This window comes from Melopsittacus undulatus, chromosome 5, assembly GCF_012275295.1.
Source record: "Melopsittacus undulatus isolate bMelUnd1 chromosome 5, bMelUnd1.mat.Z, whole genome shotgun sequence".
In the NCBI taxonomy this organism is placed as follows: domain Eukaryota; kingdom Metazoa; phylum Chordata; class Aves; order Psittaciformes; family Psittaculidae; genus Melopsittacus; species Melopsittacus undulatus.
This window is the reverse complement of record NC_047531.1, coordinates 83,636,168-83,652,734: the sequence shown is the minus strand read 5'-3', so window position 1 is coordinate 83,652,734 and position 16,567 is coordinate 83,636,168. Positions and strand designations below refer to the sequence as shown.

General features: G+C 41.8%; 1 protein-coding gene across 2 annotated transcripts in view; it reads left to right on the top strand.

Annotated features, from left to right (window-relative positions):
• The first annotated feature begins 11,235 nt into the window (after window positions 1-11,235).
• SOX5 (SRY-box transcription factor 5) overlaps window positions 11,236-16,567 on the top strand; it is a 285,279-nt gene continuing 279,947 nt past the window's right edge. For both annotated transcript variants that reach the window (XM_034062939.1, XM_034062938.1), the window contains exon 1: window positions 11,236-11,330. In XM_034062939.1, coding sequence (XP_033918830.1) covers window positions 11,293-11,330 — 38 coding nt within the window. In that variant the 5' untranslated portion in view covers window positions 11,236-11,292. The remainder of the gene's footprint in view (window positions 11,331-16,567) is intronic.

Sequence of the window (16,567 nt, the reverse complement as noted above, 5' to 3'; positions counted from 1 at the left end):
TAGAATTAATGCTGAGAATTAGTCTAATGAATTTTCTTCCCTTACTTGATAGATTGGTTGAAATAGTAATAAAAAATAAAATTAGGAGACATATAGATGAGCATTGTGATACTGTAGCTATCCATCAGCATAGCCTTTCTGAACAGAAATGATGTCTAATGATAATTTATTGAGCTTGTCAACAAATAATAAAATACAATTATTAGATTTATTTTGTTTTCACCTTTAAAGATATTTTTTGGAAAAGACCTTCACAAGGAGCTATTAGGAAAGTGGTTGTGGAATAATAGTACTTTGAAGAATCAGATAGTCCTCTGAGGGATGGAAGTCAAAACTAAAAGTGCATTATCAATTTTTCGTGTAGGAAAATTACAACAGGGGTATCTAAAGTCTGTGTAGTAGGTGGTGTTTAACATATATATATATGTATGTATATATATATATATAAATGAATTGAAAATAACTGTGACCAGCTGTACAGAAACATATGCATCTGAGACAGAATCATTCAAGTCAGGGCTGAAGAAGATGATAGAGCATTCCATGCAGGAAGACAGGCCGGTTGTCTCAGCAAGTGTGCTGCTGACCGTGTGGTGGGTTTTCTGCATGTCAGGCAGACAAATGGGTGTGACGATGCTCACTGATCTGTTCTAGCATAATTCTGACCACTTGAGAGTTGAACGGAAGATAACCTATGTTCCTCATGGAATGCTTAGTCGAAGTTGGTGGAATGATCTGAAGACAAGATCCAGTTGTTGAAAGTACAATAAGAAATAATGCTGAAGATACTAGAGTGACATATGTCAGTAGCAAGCCCTTCCCTGTAATACTGAGTTCTTTATGGGCTAAGCTACCTGAAGAATGACAGAAACAGAAGAAAATTCAAAGAAAAGCAGTGCAAATTTTAATCTTGAATAGACCGACTTCTGTATGAAGGAAAAGTTAAGGCACTGTTTAGGGAAAAGATAAATTATACAACCAGAACTTTCTGAGGTAAAAGAATGCAAGACTGGTTGCTCCTTTTTACTTCTTCAGTTATTACGAGAACAAGTCATTCAGTTGAAATGCAAACATACAAATACAAAATAGGAAACAGTCTTTTATGCAGCTTGCAATTCACATTTGGTCCAGATTCCTAGAGTATTTCCATACCAGAGAACTAAGATTCACATGTTTATATCTGCATTGTGTCCAAATACGATATTTTGGGGTTAGTCACGTAAAAACTTGTTCTCACTCTGTCTTTGCAGACCACACCTCTAACAGGTAAGGTTCTGTAGCACATGTTAGGCTCTTTCTGTCCAACTGGGCCTGTGTGGCTCCAACCAGGTGTGCCTGGATCTGCACCAGTCACCTGTGGTCCTTCGACGGACATTGTGCAATCATGGATCCATCTTGGTTGGTATTTCATGGTGTAGTGTGTAGTCATGTGTAGTTTCATGTGTAGTCAGTAGTGTGCTTGCCTGGTTTTTCTGTCTTAAAAAAATGATGGTTTAGTTTATATTTTAAGCCACCTCCTACTTAGGCTGATGTTTTACGGAAGTGTTTAAAGTGTAGATGAGACCCTTAGTGACATGGTTTAGTGGTGGGTTTGGCAGTCCTGGGGTAAAGGTTTGACTTGATAGTGTTAAAGATCTTTTCCAGCCTGATTCTGTGAAGGAATGCACATGCCAGAGTTAAGCAACCAGCAGGAGATCAGGGATGGGAGTACAATTCCCTCCCATTATAGAGGCTTGTCCAGTGTGAGCCCGCCTTGTTTGAAACAACTAGGACATAACATAGTGGTGAACAGACTCATGTTTTGAACCAGGTTGTGGTTTCTGTACGTGAGGCTGAGTCCTCACTTAAATTCTGTGGTGATTTTTTGAACTATCATAAGAAAATCTGTTTTTGTTAAATGACATACATCTTTTTTCATGCAATTAAACACAAATCCCTAGTAATGTCGTGAGCATTTCCAGTGGCTCTGTGTGTCATGGCCCACAGATCAATCTAAAAACTGTGAGCCTTTTAGAGGTTGTAATCACAGAGCTCTGGCTGCTTTTGTGCCAAAGGCCTTCCCTGACTGTATACAGCAGGTTTTCACTTTGCACTAACAGCATTGGGACCCCTCTGAGAAGTTTTAGGTGCATTGCAAAAGTAAACAACAAAAGAAATACCCCCGACCAGAAGACAAGGCCGGTTAGAAAAACCTCCTTCTATTATCCACTCGATTTGCACCTGTGGAGACACCTGCTGCCATTCTATTGCTAGCTCGGATTTCACTAGAAAACAAGTTTCACCTGTGACATTCTCAGGTGAAAGCCTTGCCCAGCTTTTGAACCACAGGCCTCTCAAGAAAGGACAGTGGCTACATGCAAGTATGAGGAGAGATGGTTGACAGGAATGATCACGTTGGGTCAAATGCTGAAAAGGTATGTACGAATGTGGCTTTGTTACTCGAACAAGCGTCAATAGACTGGCTATGATATCTGATGTGGTGACATGCGCTGTTTCCACATTTTGACATCTTTCTCCGTATGTCTCAGGCTGTTAACATGCAGAAATTGCCTAATTTATTGTATTTTATGTTATTTATTGGACAGGGGTCAGGCACTCTGTAAATTATGGACTGTATTATCAGTGAATCAAAATATTTAGGTTGCTTGTGAGTTTCGGGCCTTGGCATCGTGTCACTAATTACTTTTACACAACTCTGGAATAACGACAAAAGGAAAATGCATCAACAAAGAAAGAGAAATTAAACTTTGTAAAACAAAACAAAAGCCACATCAGAAATCAAAAGTGTTATTTAAGGGGAAAAGTGGGTGAGGAAATGTGCAGTCTGGATTCAGTGCAATGTTATATGGCAAGAGAAGAGACACTCGGCATTGGATCTTCTCCAGGCAGAGGAAAATATATCACACAGATTTTCTTTGATAAATATTCCTGATGAACTTCTTTGTATGTTAATCATAGTGAATGTTTCTCTCAATCCAGGGATCTTTATTTCTATTTTTTTTCCTTTCCTGGTTTTTGTTTTTTAATTTCCTGCTTCTTTTATATTCTCAATATACCTCTGTGGCAATTGTTGCAGATCTGTCTTGCTTACAGGCTAACTGGTAGTAGAAGGTAGTCAACACATTAGGGATTTTGAAGGGTGTCCTCAGGAATACTCTGATTTTCCCATACTTATGCTACAGAATGAGCAATGTTTGCTCAGTTTTTCCCTATACAAGGTGCAGGAGCATTCCCAGGGGTCTCTAGCATGCTATCCCAGCAATGTTTCTAGCCTCTGGCTGTCCCATGTAATGAGAGATGAGAAGCAAGAGTTAAGCCTCCATAGAAATAGCAATAACAACAAGCCGTTGGTCTGTTTTATACCATACTTATGTATTTATTTCTCTGTAATAGTGGCTGAATTGGAGTCTGTGTGTTAGGAGTTCAGCTTTTTGCTTTGGCAGAACCAAATAGCATTAGTTTTGCGTTTACTCGAAGTAGAAAATCACTCATAAAACTGCATCAGAGCAGCACTAAAATAAATGAATTGGTATGGTATGCTTTTGTAACTTATAAATGAAACATAACTCTATGTACTCGTTGATTGCTGTTTCAGTGTGCAAGGTGTAAGATGGCAACGTGGTTTATAACTCCTTCCCTTGCAGAGATGCATTTAATGTCATTAGAATCATTGCTTAATTTACAGTTTGATCTTCCCAGTGACATGTATAACAAGTTAAATATCAGTAAAGTGCAGTTAATAAACACTGATTTGTATTAATCTTACCATAGACTGTGTATGTAATGTAGGGACCTTGTGCATGGTATGGTAGAAAGGGAATATATTTCCAAATTTGTTCTGAATGTAAAAAAACATACATCTCAGTATCTATATTTTTGAAACATTTACTAGATAGCAATTACACACATTCTTATGACTTTACAGAGTAAAAAGGAATAAAATAGATAAGCAATTTACAGAATGTAAGAATATTACCTTTTTGTGTTATTGTCTAATTGTAAACTGGTTCAGATAGAGAATATTTCTTACAAAAGGCCTTCTTCAGTGTTCTTCTAGTACCAAGTGGACAGAAAACGGTAATATTATTATTTGGGAGTATTTTATATTCCTAAATTTCCTCTGACCTAATGGAGTATATATAAAATGGAGAACTATGAAATCAGCTATATGTATTTGTATCATGCCCAGTGTCAAAGTGCTCAATCTGGTTAACTGAAGGTGGCTGTGATCCTATGCTAAAAGTGTAATAGGTGATCATAATGACACTACAAAAGCAACTGCTTCTAGTGAAGAGAAGCAGACAGTAGATGTATCTGTATCTGTGGGCATAGAGGATTTCAATAGCAAATACAGGAGCAAGCCACAGAAAGAAGGCTGGAATGCCTTCACAAAACACAGAACTAGGTGCTTACTTCATGCACTTTTAATTGCATGATGCTTGTTTTACATCAGACAATCGATGGAAACAAATCTGTTTGGTTTAAACGCAGTGTCTTTGGTGCATAGGTTAGTAAGAGCAGACTACAGTGGGAAAAGCAGTCAGATTAGAAATACAGAGACAAAACGTGATGACTCTAACCCTTTTCAGTGGGTGACTTAAAAAAAAGAGGCAAGACAGAATTGTTATTGAGGAAGTGACAAGAATGTGGTGATAAAACCTGCAGGAATTATACTGAGAGCCACGCAGAAGGGCCCACTGGGTTAAGCAGAAAGATCTCAGTTTCAGTGCACTCAGAGTAACAGTCAACAATTATTATCTACTTTTACAAACAGATCAAAATTGTGGTTTTAGGCTACTCAGGCTCAGAAACTTATGTTTGGCTCTAAAATTTAGGTTGCCTGTTCAGAAGAGACTTGATTTCTACCAACCGCTCCTGTGCACACACACCAGGGGAAAAGGGAGTAATTTCCTTTTGATGGGAGTTGGTTATCTGTATGAAATGAGTTAGGTTCATTGTTGGGTGGATCGTGGCAGGCATTTACATGCTCATAACAGTCATTGGAAATGGCACGGAGGAGGGGCATTCCTGCTGGCATTGTCATCCCAGAGGCTGAAGATCGAATGGGTACTGACAGTAAACAGGCCTGTCACTCAGAAATTAATCATCCCGATCAGGATGGAGGCAGAGTAGGGAGGCTGCATGTAAGGTGAGGCTGTGGGCTTCGGCTGGGACGATATGTTCCGTGCACAATAACTGTGCTGAAAGAAGAACATGGGGGGAGGGATAAAGAAAAAAGAGCAACAGGTTCCTGTTTTAGTAACATTGTATGTTCGGAACCTTAATGGGAAACTGTAAATTTGAAATCCAGTTAGGTTCTTAAATCATTTCAGGCACACTTCCTATCCATGGGTATGCTCTCTGTTTTTGTGCCTATTTCTTTGAAATTGTCCTGCTTTTATTTAGTATTTTTCCAAGCTGCTTCTGTGCAGACCAAGGCTACAAAGACAAACAGTACAGAGATCCTGTAGTGACAGTAAAGAGAAATAATAGAACAAGCTGTACCCAAAGTAAAGGAACTGGAGAGGGGAGATAGACACATAACATCAAATCAGGAATGCACCTTCTCCATATTTTTTCTCATTTCCACAATTAGAAGTTAGGTTTTGCTAAGATATATATTCAACATAATTTTTAATGTGTTTGCATATACTATTTGGGTTTTTTTTCTTTTTTTAAGTACTGTAGTTTACATCTGCATTAATTTTGAGGTTCCTTTCCCCTGGCTGATGCAGAATGAAAAGATGCCGACCTCTGTTAATAAAAATTATTAGGAACTTTATTGTAATATTTAGTGGCCCTAAGGCAAGTCTGAATTCAGATTTTAGGTGAAGGTTCAGATTTCTTCTTAAGGGCAGTGTCAGTTCTCTTTTACAGGGAGGGTTTCAGATGGTAGGCCCCTGCTGAAATTGCAAGTAAATAGCTGATAAATGAGGGCTTCCCACTTGCAAATGAGATGGTTTTACTTTTCCTTGAAGAAATTCAGTAAATTGAAAAACTCTAAATAGCACAGAAATTTCAGTCCTCCAGACCGCCTTCTCCTTCTCAGATTTTGCTATACTATATTCAGCACTCAGTTTTGCCAACACGGAACATGCCTGATGTGGCATTTACATTCTTTAAAAAAAAAAAGCATAGATTAGTTATATTTCTAAGAGTTAACTTCTCCTCTTGACACATGTACTTAATTCCCATTAATGGAAATGGCAGCTAGGCATGCACACTGAAAGGAAAAATCTGTTCCTAAGCATATGATCCAAACTGCATTGTAGCTAAACATTTCCATACTCTGAAGTAAGCACTCATTATTTGCAAGATATTCTTCATAGTAAATGCATCAACCCCGGTCTGTTCTCCCTCTGCTCACTCGTAACCTGTTCCACACACCCTTTATTAGAAGTCTTACAGATTCGTTCTTAATGCTGCAGTTGTTTTGAATGTGTGCCTGAAAGAGAAAATCCATTTAGGATCTTCAGAGTTTTGCATATTTTCTGTGGGAATTTTCCAGTAAATCATTCTGTGGAATATCTTACATTTCCTTGGACTTTGTAGGTCTCTATTATTAAAACCTACAGTGGAAACAACAAAACCCGAAAAGCTCTTTTTTTTTCCAGCACTTCCTTTACTTACTGTATTGCAGTATTTGCCAAAGGCACCAGGCTGAAGTGCTATCGTCTGATAATTAAAAAACCCCAAAACAATTCATGGTTTAAGGTTTTCCTTCTGCCAATATGCCTGTATAAAGACCTGTGGATTCTGTCTATGTGATATTCCATAGTTATGGTATTTCTAACTTGAGCTGGGTGGATAATTGATTTTTTGCTTCACCTCTTGAACTGGAGAACCACAATAGCACCAACAAAAAAAATCAGTTAAGCACAAAAAATCAGGCAGAAGTTTATGATTTGAGTTGTTTCCCCTCACCCAAATGCAAATCAGAGCTGTTTTTGTTCATCCTCTTTTACCTGGACTTGTTCTGGGCACCCCTAAAAGGAAGCAAAGCAAAAGAAATGCAGGTTCACTGATCTGCTGGGGGGTGGCTGTGTGTGTATTTCATTTTTCTCATCAGTCGAAGCTATTTGAACTTATACCCTGAACTTTCAGTTTGAGAAGATAATTGAGAGAATTGCAATGTGGATCTCCAAGGTTGCAAGTGGGTTTTTGTAATCAGCTCAGTAAAAAGGGGCATCAGGGCTTGCTATTACTAGTCAGGAGTTTCAGAACAAGATAAATCTTCATATATTAAAAACTGGACAGCTGCATATTACTACTACATATATTTTCTTCTTTCTCAGTCAGTGGTTATTTATCCCACTTCCTCAGTTTTTCCACTTTCTGATATGACAGCAGCCTTTGTGATATGCCCTGGCAATTCCTAAAAAAGCAAGCTTTACAGTTAATATAGAATGATTTGTAGAAGGGTTTCAAAGATTCCCTTAAACCATCTCAGTTGCTTTTCCTCCCTTTTGTGATTGCAGTTGAACTTCCTATGAGAATATAATTTTATCAATAAGTCTGTACCACATACTGTTAATAATCCAGTAACAATCCAATGATACATTAATACAATATTAATAAAATAGCAACAGTAACTTTTTTTCTCTCCTTTTTGGACCCAACTTTGTTTCCCCCTGCTGAGGTGGGAAAGAGAGATTGGTAGTTGTAGAAAAAGTAAAATGAAGGAAACTTGGGGGTAAGAGTAAATGTAAACTAGGCTAAAGGAAAAGAAGGGTTCATGTCAGAAGCATTCAGGGGATCGATTGCTACTTACTTTCTTTCTTCCATTTCCTCTCCCCTTCTCAGTTCTCCCTCTTGCTCAGTTATCTTTGTTTCCTAACCTGGATATTTCCCCCCTTCCCTTTATTATGGTTCTTTGTATTTCTTCGTAGTTTAGCCACTGTCCTCTGCCATAATTCCTGACGCCGATGGTGACTTCTCTAGTTTATAACCATATTAGCTGAAAGCCAGCAACCACCAAGCCCCATAATGGCAGTCATAATACCAGCTTGGAGGAGTACGTTATCATTGCCCTGAAAAATCTCAAACAGGGAATGATACAGGAAGGAGTAAATACATGTGAACAGATGAGGAAGGGACCTGGTAGGAGAAGGGCAGTTGTGAAGTGGAGCTGAGTTGAAGAAGGGATATGAGGTTAGAGAGCTAATTGGTGCTAATGTGTGATTAAAGTACAGTAGTCCCATTTTGACAAAACTGTGGAAATATGTTTTACTAAATAGTGGTCTCAATTTTTCCCCACTTGGGGGTTCTGAGAGGCTTCTCTCTGCAAGCTTGTCCCAAGGCCAAGCATGAGGAAATAGGGGAAACAAAGCAAGAAGTGGCAGGGAAAAAAGAGCATTTATGAATGGATAATGGTGCATCAAGAGGAAAATGAAAGACCAAGAAAAAGGGCCCTGCAAATGTGAATACAGCAATGGAGTATGTTTTAACCACAAAGTAGATGTAAAAATCATGCTGCTGTGTGGAAAAAAAAGCTAAAATATCAGTGTTTCAACAGCATAAGGGCTGCTGTCGACTCTGAGGCACATGGGATCTTTGTTTCTGGTCCTTTTGCTGTAGTTGGCTAACTGTGTCAACTTGGGCAAGCTATTAAGCCTGCTTGCATCTCAGTTTCCTTATTTGAGGCCAAATTCTCCTACTAAGTAGCCTCCTACTCCACACAGAGATTTGCTGATTTGAATGGAGCCCCTGCAGAGTGATACTTTTCAATACAAATAAAGTTTTGGAATCAGCCCTAATTATATTTATTACCTGCAGAGGAGTAATGTGAGACTTAACATGGTTTGAGACCCTCAGATGAAAGAGAAAGTATTCGGAATTGTTCTTTTTAATCATCTGCTGCCTTTTCAATGTCTACTTCGTAGCTGTCCTAAAAGGGCTAGCTACTAAATAACAAATGAAAAATCCTTGTACATATTAACTAGGCTTGTCAGGCTCCTATGAATGGATCTCTGTCAGAAATATTATTTGCTAGGGGTTACTGGAGGAAGCGGGTTTACCATGCCCCACAGTGAGGAGCCATTAGATCTACCTCATGCCAGAAGTTGACAGATTGCATGCGACTCGGCTTGGAGTGCCGTGGTGGTGTAAGGCAGGCTGGAGGCAGCCTTCGCTGATCCTGTTTTATGAACTGCGGTGACGGCGCCTTTACAAACTTAGCTTCGGCATTTTGCTTCGTGAATGGGCTAATGCTCTTGGGGGGGTGATGCACGTAAATTGCAAGTGGGTTTGCTACTCGTGATTAAAATGATCATCCCAGACTTGTAGCCAATGATGCATTTATGCCAAGCCTGGACTGACTGGCCCCTGTATAAGCCTTCTGGTTTGGAACATATGCATTGAGTGGGAAAAGGAGGGAACTAAACAGTGTAGCCGTTAGATATTAATAAAAATAATAAGTTTTTCTGTTTGGATTTATTTTTTTAAGCCAGTGGGCATGAAAATGTTGAGCATCTCCTGGCCGCTCTGCATGAACGCGTATATATGTTTCAGAAAGTAAACTCGCTTTCTCCGTGTCACTGGGAGGGAGGCATAAGAGAAGAGAGGGGGCAGCGGACCTAATGAAACTGTTGTGGGGTCAAAACCTCGTGGTTTTTAAAGGCCCTTAATGTTGTCCAGCTGCAAATTAAAGGAGGGGGAAAAAAAAGAAAAAACAGTAGAGAAAGGAATTAGGGCTGGGAAACTGGAAAGAATGGAGTATAGATAAGTGGTTGTGTGTGGGTGTGTGTGCATGTGTGTGCTAAAGAACAGGGAGACCAGTTTTTGCTCTTTTCTCTTCCCCCCCCTTCCCTGCTTGCTCCGTGCCGGGCTGGACACGGGCCGGCCGGCTGCTGAGGCACAGTGCGCTCCGCATCCACAGCACCCCCGGCTCGTCCCGAGGGTTCGGACCGGAGTTTGCCGTGAGGTTCTCCCGGCCGCTGCCCCCTCTCCCCGCCGGGGAGGGCTCTGCTCGGCCCGAGCGGTGCGGCTCTTCACTCCCCTGCTCTCCCTGCCGCGGCGGAGGGGCTGTCCCCTGTCCGGGATGTATGATTGTCCGTCCCCACCGCGGCGGAGGCTGCTCTCGCTTCTTCCGCGTGTGTCAAAGGCCCGTTACCTGCCCGGTTGGTGTCTGCATAATTGGCAGTGCCGTACAGGGGACATCACAAATAGCCACAGCGGAGGGACTCCGGTTGCGCCCGGGGAGGGGGAGACAAATAAAACGGGGTGAGGGGGGTATAAAGAGAAAATAAACCCCAGCAGACTAAAGGAAAGTTTATTTTTGTTGTTGTTTGCACGTGTGTGCGCGCCCGCTGTTCTGGCATGCGGCTACCTTTTCCCTTGCACACAACAGGGCTGTTTGATGGAGTTGGGAGCTGAGGAAACTTTGGGTTTGTTGCCAGGACGGTTCGCAGTACTTTGTGGAAAGCAAGAGCTAACAGTGAGACCGACAGAGTGAGTGACAAGTTGTTTACAGGTTTCCTTGAAGGGGCCTCTGCTATATTTCAATCTGTCAAAGTTGCTTTTCTTCCCTCTGAACAATGCCTGATTGTTGTGCGGGGTGGTTGGTGGTGGTGCTGGTTCTTTTTTTCCCCTCCCCAAAGAGAGAGAAAGAGGGAGAGAGAAAGCGAGAGAGCGCAGAGGGAGGGGGGAAAGAGCAAGGAATGAAAATTCTTCGGAGCACAAATGCCTTTGGTAACATTTTTATGTGCCTAATCTTTTCTCCCCTATTTCAACTCCGAGAGAGTTGATAACTGTTTCAATTTAATCAGTCTGCTCTTGTTTTATCTTCTTTCTCCACTGATCTTCCCCAGCGCAGGAGATTTGCTCCTGGTCTGCTGGTTTAGGTAGATTGTCGGGCTTTTTTTTTCTCTCCCATCCTCCCCACTGTTTATCACCCCCCCCCCCCCCCCACACCGTTTTTAGGACATTGGACGAGTTGACTTTTCCCGTTCGGCGGCGGCAGCGGGGGAGCGGAACTGAACGGGAGCGGACGGGCACCCCGAGGCTGCCCGGTGGCTCCCAGCCTCCGTGGGGGGAGCTGCGCTTGCTGCCTGCTGCGAGGCGCGCTGCCCCTTTAAGAGACTGGTCAAGGAGTCCTAGCTCCGAGCGAGCGAGCGAGCCGGGAGGGAGGGAGGGAGGGAAAGGGAGGGAGAGAGAGGGAGGGAGGGAGAGCGAGAGAGAGAGAGAGAGAGAGAGAAAATCAATCGGTTTAGAAGGTTTGGACTCACTTGACAGGTTCAGTTGGAGGCGACCATAGGTGGCTGCTGTGACAAAGGGAAATTGTGCTTTTCCAGCATGCTAACTGACCCTGATTTACCTCAGGAGTTTGAAAGGTGAGTCGAGTTTTTGGGGCGGGGGGGGCCGCTGCCTTTCGCCTTGGGGGGGGAAAGATGGGGGGGGCGGGTGTCTTCCCACCCCCCCTTTTATTTTGTTGTTGTGTTTTGCGGTTTGTTTGTTGTTGTATTTTTATTATCTAATTTATTGATAGGAGCACGCGTGTTTGCGCGTGTGCCCGGATCGCCTGCCCGCGGTGCGAGCTCGCACGGACGCGCAGGGACGGGCGCGCAACTCCGGCGCTCGGCGGCAGGCCGGGGAGATGCTCCCCCCGCTCCGTCGGTCCCATGTGTGTGTGTATGTGTGTGTATGTGCCTCCGCAAACGTTACCTTGGCTATTCAAACGGCGTGTCAACCGGGCGGCCGTGGGGGCGGGGCGGGGGAGCCCCGTGCCCGCGGCCGGCGCCCCTCACCCGGGCGGCCGGGCGGTGCGCAGCTTTGTTCCGCTGCCTCGGGGGCTGCCGTGCCCTCCTGCAGCCCGCACCGCTCCGCATCGGGGTGTCCGACCGGGCAGCTTCTCCCCGCCCCTGACCGGGGAGTCCCCGGGCGGATGGGGATGCCCGGTGGTGAGCGAGGCTTAGCGAGGCGGGGGGTTCAACTTCCACCCTCGCCCTCCCGTCAAACTTGGGAAGGCGCTCCGCCGAGCACATGACCTTTTGTTGATCTAGCAGGAGCGATTATTTTTAGGCAAGTTAACATCCCGGCCCTCTATCAGGAGAACATCCTTCTGCCTGAGCAGGGGAGAGGGGAAAAACCCAAACAAACCGACAACAAATAAGGAAGAATAAAGCAAAACTCTTGACTGCAAGTTTTGGCCGTCACCTCTCTCGTGAAGTGTCAAGAGCAGGGTTGGGGTATGACGAGCGGGGTTTGGGTATGACGTAGATACGCCTGTCTCCCCCTGCCCGAAGTAGGAGCGTTCTGTGCCTGGAATCAAGTTTTTTGCTGTCACTGGTGATGTGTTGTGACCTCCGAGAGTTTAGTCCTTATTTTAGATGATCTGGCGCTCCTGAGAGGTTTTGGAGCATTTTCCCAGGCGTTTGTACATGTGTCCATTGATGATCCGGCATCCCTTCCCTCCAGCTTCGCTTTTAAGGGTTATTAATAGTCCCTTGTGCGGCCGCAGTAAACAACACAAACTTTCATTTCTAAGCGGTAAATAAAAGAACGGCAGGATGCGCGTTACTTAGGTTTTTCTCATCTTCGTGAGAGCTACCTCCTGTATAAACATTTGGTTGTATCTGACTATGCAATACAAGCTAGGTGCTAGACCAGCTGGTTAAAAATATGCTAAGTCAAGCTGTTCATCGTTCAAACCTACTGAATTTGATAGTAAAGGAAGGGAAAAGAAGGCAAGATAAAAACATTTTAAGTGGGCTGAAGAACACGCGTGTAGGGAAAGGACAGGAAAGAATGTTTGAATCAAAAGATAGGAGAAAAATAAAACTGGGAAACACAGGAAAGAAGTATTTTAACACTTTCAGTCCTTGTTCCGCAACTAGAACACTTCCCCACTGGAAAGTGGAATTGGCACGGTTTCACTGCTTCAAGGTCCTCTTTAATACAATTAATTTTCCAGACTTCCTTGGAATACTTGGCATTTTTCTTTGGTTTGTTATCCTTACAATAATAGAACAAAATTGGTTTTGTTCACGTGCATTGTAGTAACTTACTTCAAGTCCCTGAGGAAACTGTTACTGTTTCTGGTGTTAAATCTGATCTTAGCATCATGGTCATGCCGTTTGTCTTGTTCATACAATTAATGGATTGAAGTATTTCATGTGCTTCGCTAAGATTATACGTATAAATTGGTAAGCAAGTAATTTCGATTATTCTTTGAACTTTGTTATGAACAGAATACTTGTAAACTCTGTGGAGCCAAATGAAGTCCTTTTATTTTCCCTGTTGGGGGACTTTCTTTTCAATCTCAAGTTTCTCTGCATTATAAACATGTATTTATATAAATCTGTTATACAGACAAATAATTTGGGGCAAAACATCTTCCTTAGAAATAGAACGAGCTTCTCTGCTCTTTCCCCCCCCCAAGCATGCATTTCATTTCCAGAGATCCCAGCTTTGCACTTGTAAACATTCTAGTTAAATAATCAATACGCTGCTCTCCTTTTGCTGTGCAGATAATAACAAGCAGTGGAAATGGGAAGCAGTAAAAACGAACCTCGGGACATACAATTTCTTTTTGTTTTAAGCAATTTTTCCTCTGCAGTCGAAATTGGTAATACAGCCCAATATCTCTGTTAATCATTACCATTTGTTTACACTGTGTGTGTTTGACCATAGTTACACACACATAGAGAGAGTAGATACTGTCCATGTAATATATGTGTGTTTATCAGAAAACAGCCATGAGGACATGCTTTCTCTCACACAGTAATGCCCATACCCTCAGACACACACTTGCTTGCAGAGTTCGTGTGCGCATATATGTGTGATGATTGGGTTTTAGGCATTTATGGCAAGTTATTTTCTCAGGTTCTCAGTAAACACAGTTCTTGGAGCACGTTTCTGCAGTTGCTGGGGTCCAGCGCTTCGTGTCTGTGTGACCGACTTCAGTTTTGTTATTACTATCCATCTCCTACTATTCCTTTTTAAACTTGAATAGCAAATTATGAGGTGGTGACGATTTATCAGGCAAAGTTGTTTGCAGTTGAGATCTCAGAGCGTGTGTATGTATCTCAGGAGGTTCTTCCTTCCCTGTCGCTTCTCCCATGATGTTTCAGTGTATCCCGGTAAACTACAAACAGTTCAGAAACTTTCAGTCACCCCAGCTGAAGGGATCTGAATTGAGGGTACTTCTCTTCTGTGTCTGTAGCCATTACTGGGGGCATTTACGATACACACTTGGAATGAAAATGATCTCCAGTGTCAGACAAATAAACATTCATTAATTCATTCAGCATCGCTAGTAAATTGCAGTAGGTTTTGTGAATTAGCATGTATAATTAATTACCGTACCAAAAATGTGAGGGTTTTCGTCCTTTCCTGAGAAGTTACTTGCATGTCTTTCTTTCTGTTTGTGGCGGTTCAGCTGCTTGATTGAGAGGAGCATCAGAATGTGTACGCTGAGGGGGATGATGTTTGCACAAATGTGGTAGGAAGAAATTATAACTGGAATCTGCTCCATTTGTTACACAGGGAAAGGATAACTTCTGGGGTGTACTTTGTGATGTACCTGTAGCACTTGAATTGGCTTTAAAGGTCTTGAAAAGAGTAACTCCTTTGTCGTCTAGGTTTTATTGTTTGCTTGTTTGTTTGTTTTTAAAGATGGGTTATTATACTTAAATGTAACAAGTATGTCCACAGTAGAAAGGAAATGTACTTCATTAAGGAAAAGATCGAGACAATGTGGCCAGAACCGTCACAGATAGCTATGAAATTTACAGAATGATAAAATCTCAGAAATGCCCAACATAAAGTTTTAATGTCTTAATAAAATCTGATTAATGAAAAATAGATAAAGTGACTGCTTAACAATGTCCCTAGTGTATGGAATGTTCTTAAACCCAAATTAATTACTGTGTATTTACATTTCTCTGTAGACTGAGAGAGAGGCTTCGCTAGGCATCCAGACAGTGACATCCTTTCTCTTCCCCTTTTTCATTCTTTTTTCTTTTCTGTTTTAGTTTTAATTTTTTTATTATTATTATTTTTAACATGCCAATTCAAGGTTAAGAGCTACGTGGTGTTTGTGGAAGAAGGAAGGATGGGTTAATGCTTCCATACGAAAGAAGGAAGAGCTGGAAAAGACAAAAGGCGTGGATGGGAGCGATGGGGATGGGGACAGGAGAGCAAGTTTAACATTTACAGTCACCAGTTCTGCGCACTCGAAACGTTCTCTGTGCTCGTGAATAGCTTGTAGAAAGGAAGGGCTCAAGGATGTAAAGCAAACCTCTGCTGGGAGGAAAAAAAATATACTTAGCTGCTTCACTGCTGCACTGCACGAGTCATTTCAGACTCCCACTGAATTTATTTTGGGGTTGTACCAACACTGTCAAATGGAGAAATCATTTTCCTAAAAGGAAACTTTGCGTATTCCTAAGTGCTTTTCTTAGCTAAAGTTACCCGAAAAGCTTTCTTCGGCTTCTGTGTTTGCTGGGAATTTTGGAGAAAGAATAATACCTTTCTATTAACCGTCTTGCTCAGAATGACGTCCCACTCTCCTAAAATCTACCTGTAGAAGTAAGAGTCATTATTCCCTCATTTTAAGGAAAACAATAAGATTTCTTTAATACTGGTCTGTGAATAGCTTTTACCTTCCATTGGGGTGTTTTCAGAAAAGGACTTTCTTGCTTATGGTTGTGGTTCTAGGGGACTGGGATGTGAAAGGTAAATATAGTGCCAGTAAAAAGTTTCAGATAATGGTTTTTCGCAGTGATGAAAATTAACATGATTTTATTTCTCTGAGATAAGGCTGAAGGAATTAATGCATTTGCAGACTACTCATTAATGTCCTGCATGCACTAATTTAATTTGTTGTGCTTATGCTTAGTGAGGAAGAAGTTGACTGTTACAGATTATAGTTTTTAATGAACATCTCAATAATTTACCAGTCGCTGAAATTGTGAACTAGACTTGGAAGGCAAAAGCCCAAATGAGAGAGCTGATGAGTGACACACCAGCCTGCACAATTCGACTGTTGTATTCATTGCATTTGAATCAAATCGGGAGTTTGGCATTACTAATTCTGGGTGGCTGGCTCATCATATGCATTCAAGGAGTTAATTAAAACACACACAAACACATACACACACTCTCCCACCAAGCATCTTGCGATGTTTATGTGCATAGTGTGTTTGATTGGTACCTTTAGATAGGAGAGGAATTGTTTTTTCCTTCTCTTGCTGTCCAGAGATCTTAAATATATAACTAGTTTACAAAATATTTACTACTTCTCAGGGAGCTTTTAACGAGCATTTATGGCTTTATCATTTAGGAGGCATATAGTGTCTGATTGAGTTAGTTAAATGTGAAGCTCCCTGATAGGATAGGCATATGTGTCTGTGTAATGTGATGTATCTGTAGCTGTATAAAATAGATATACATATATATATAAATACAGTATTTATACAGGAAAAAAGAGTACCTCCTCCCAAGGTAGATTTGTAGTTTCTCCGCGTGCTTTTCATACTATACTTAAACCGGCTCTTAGCGTTGAGTAGGATATCTCTATGTTTGCATGTCAGATACCTCTGCCTTCACAACTGTTGGACAAGTCAGT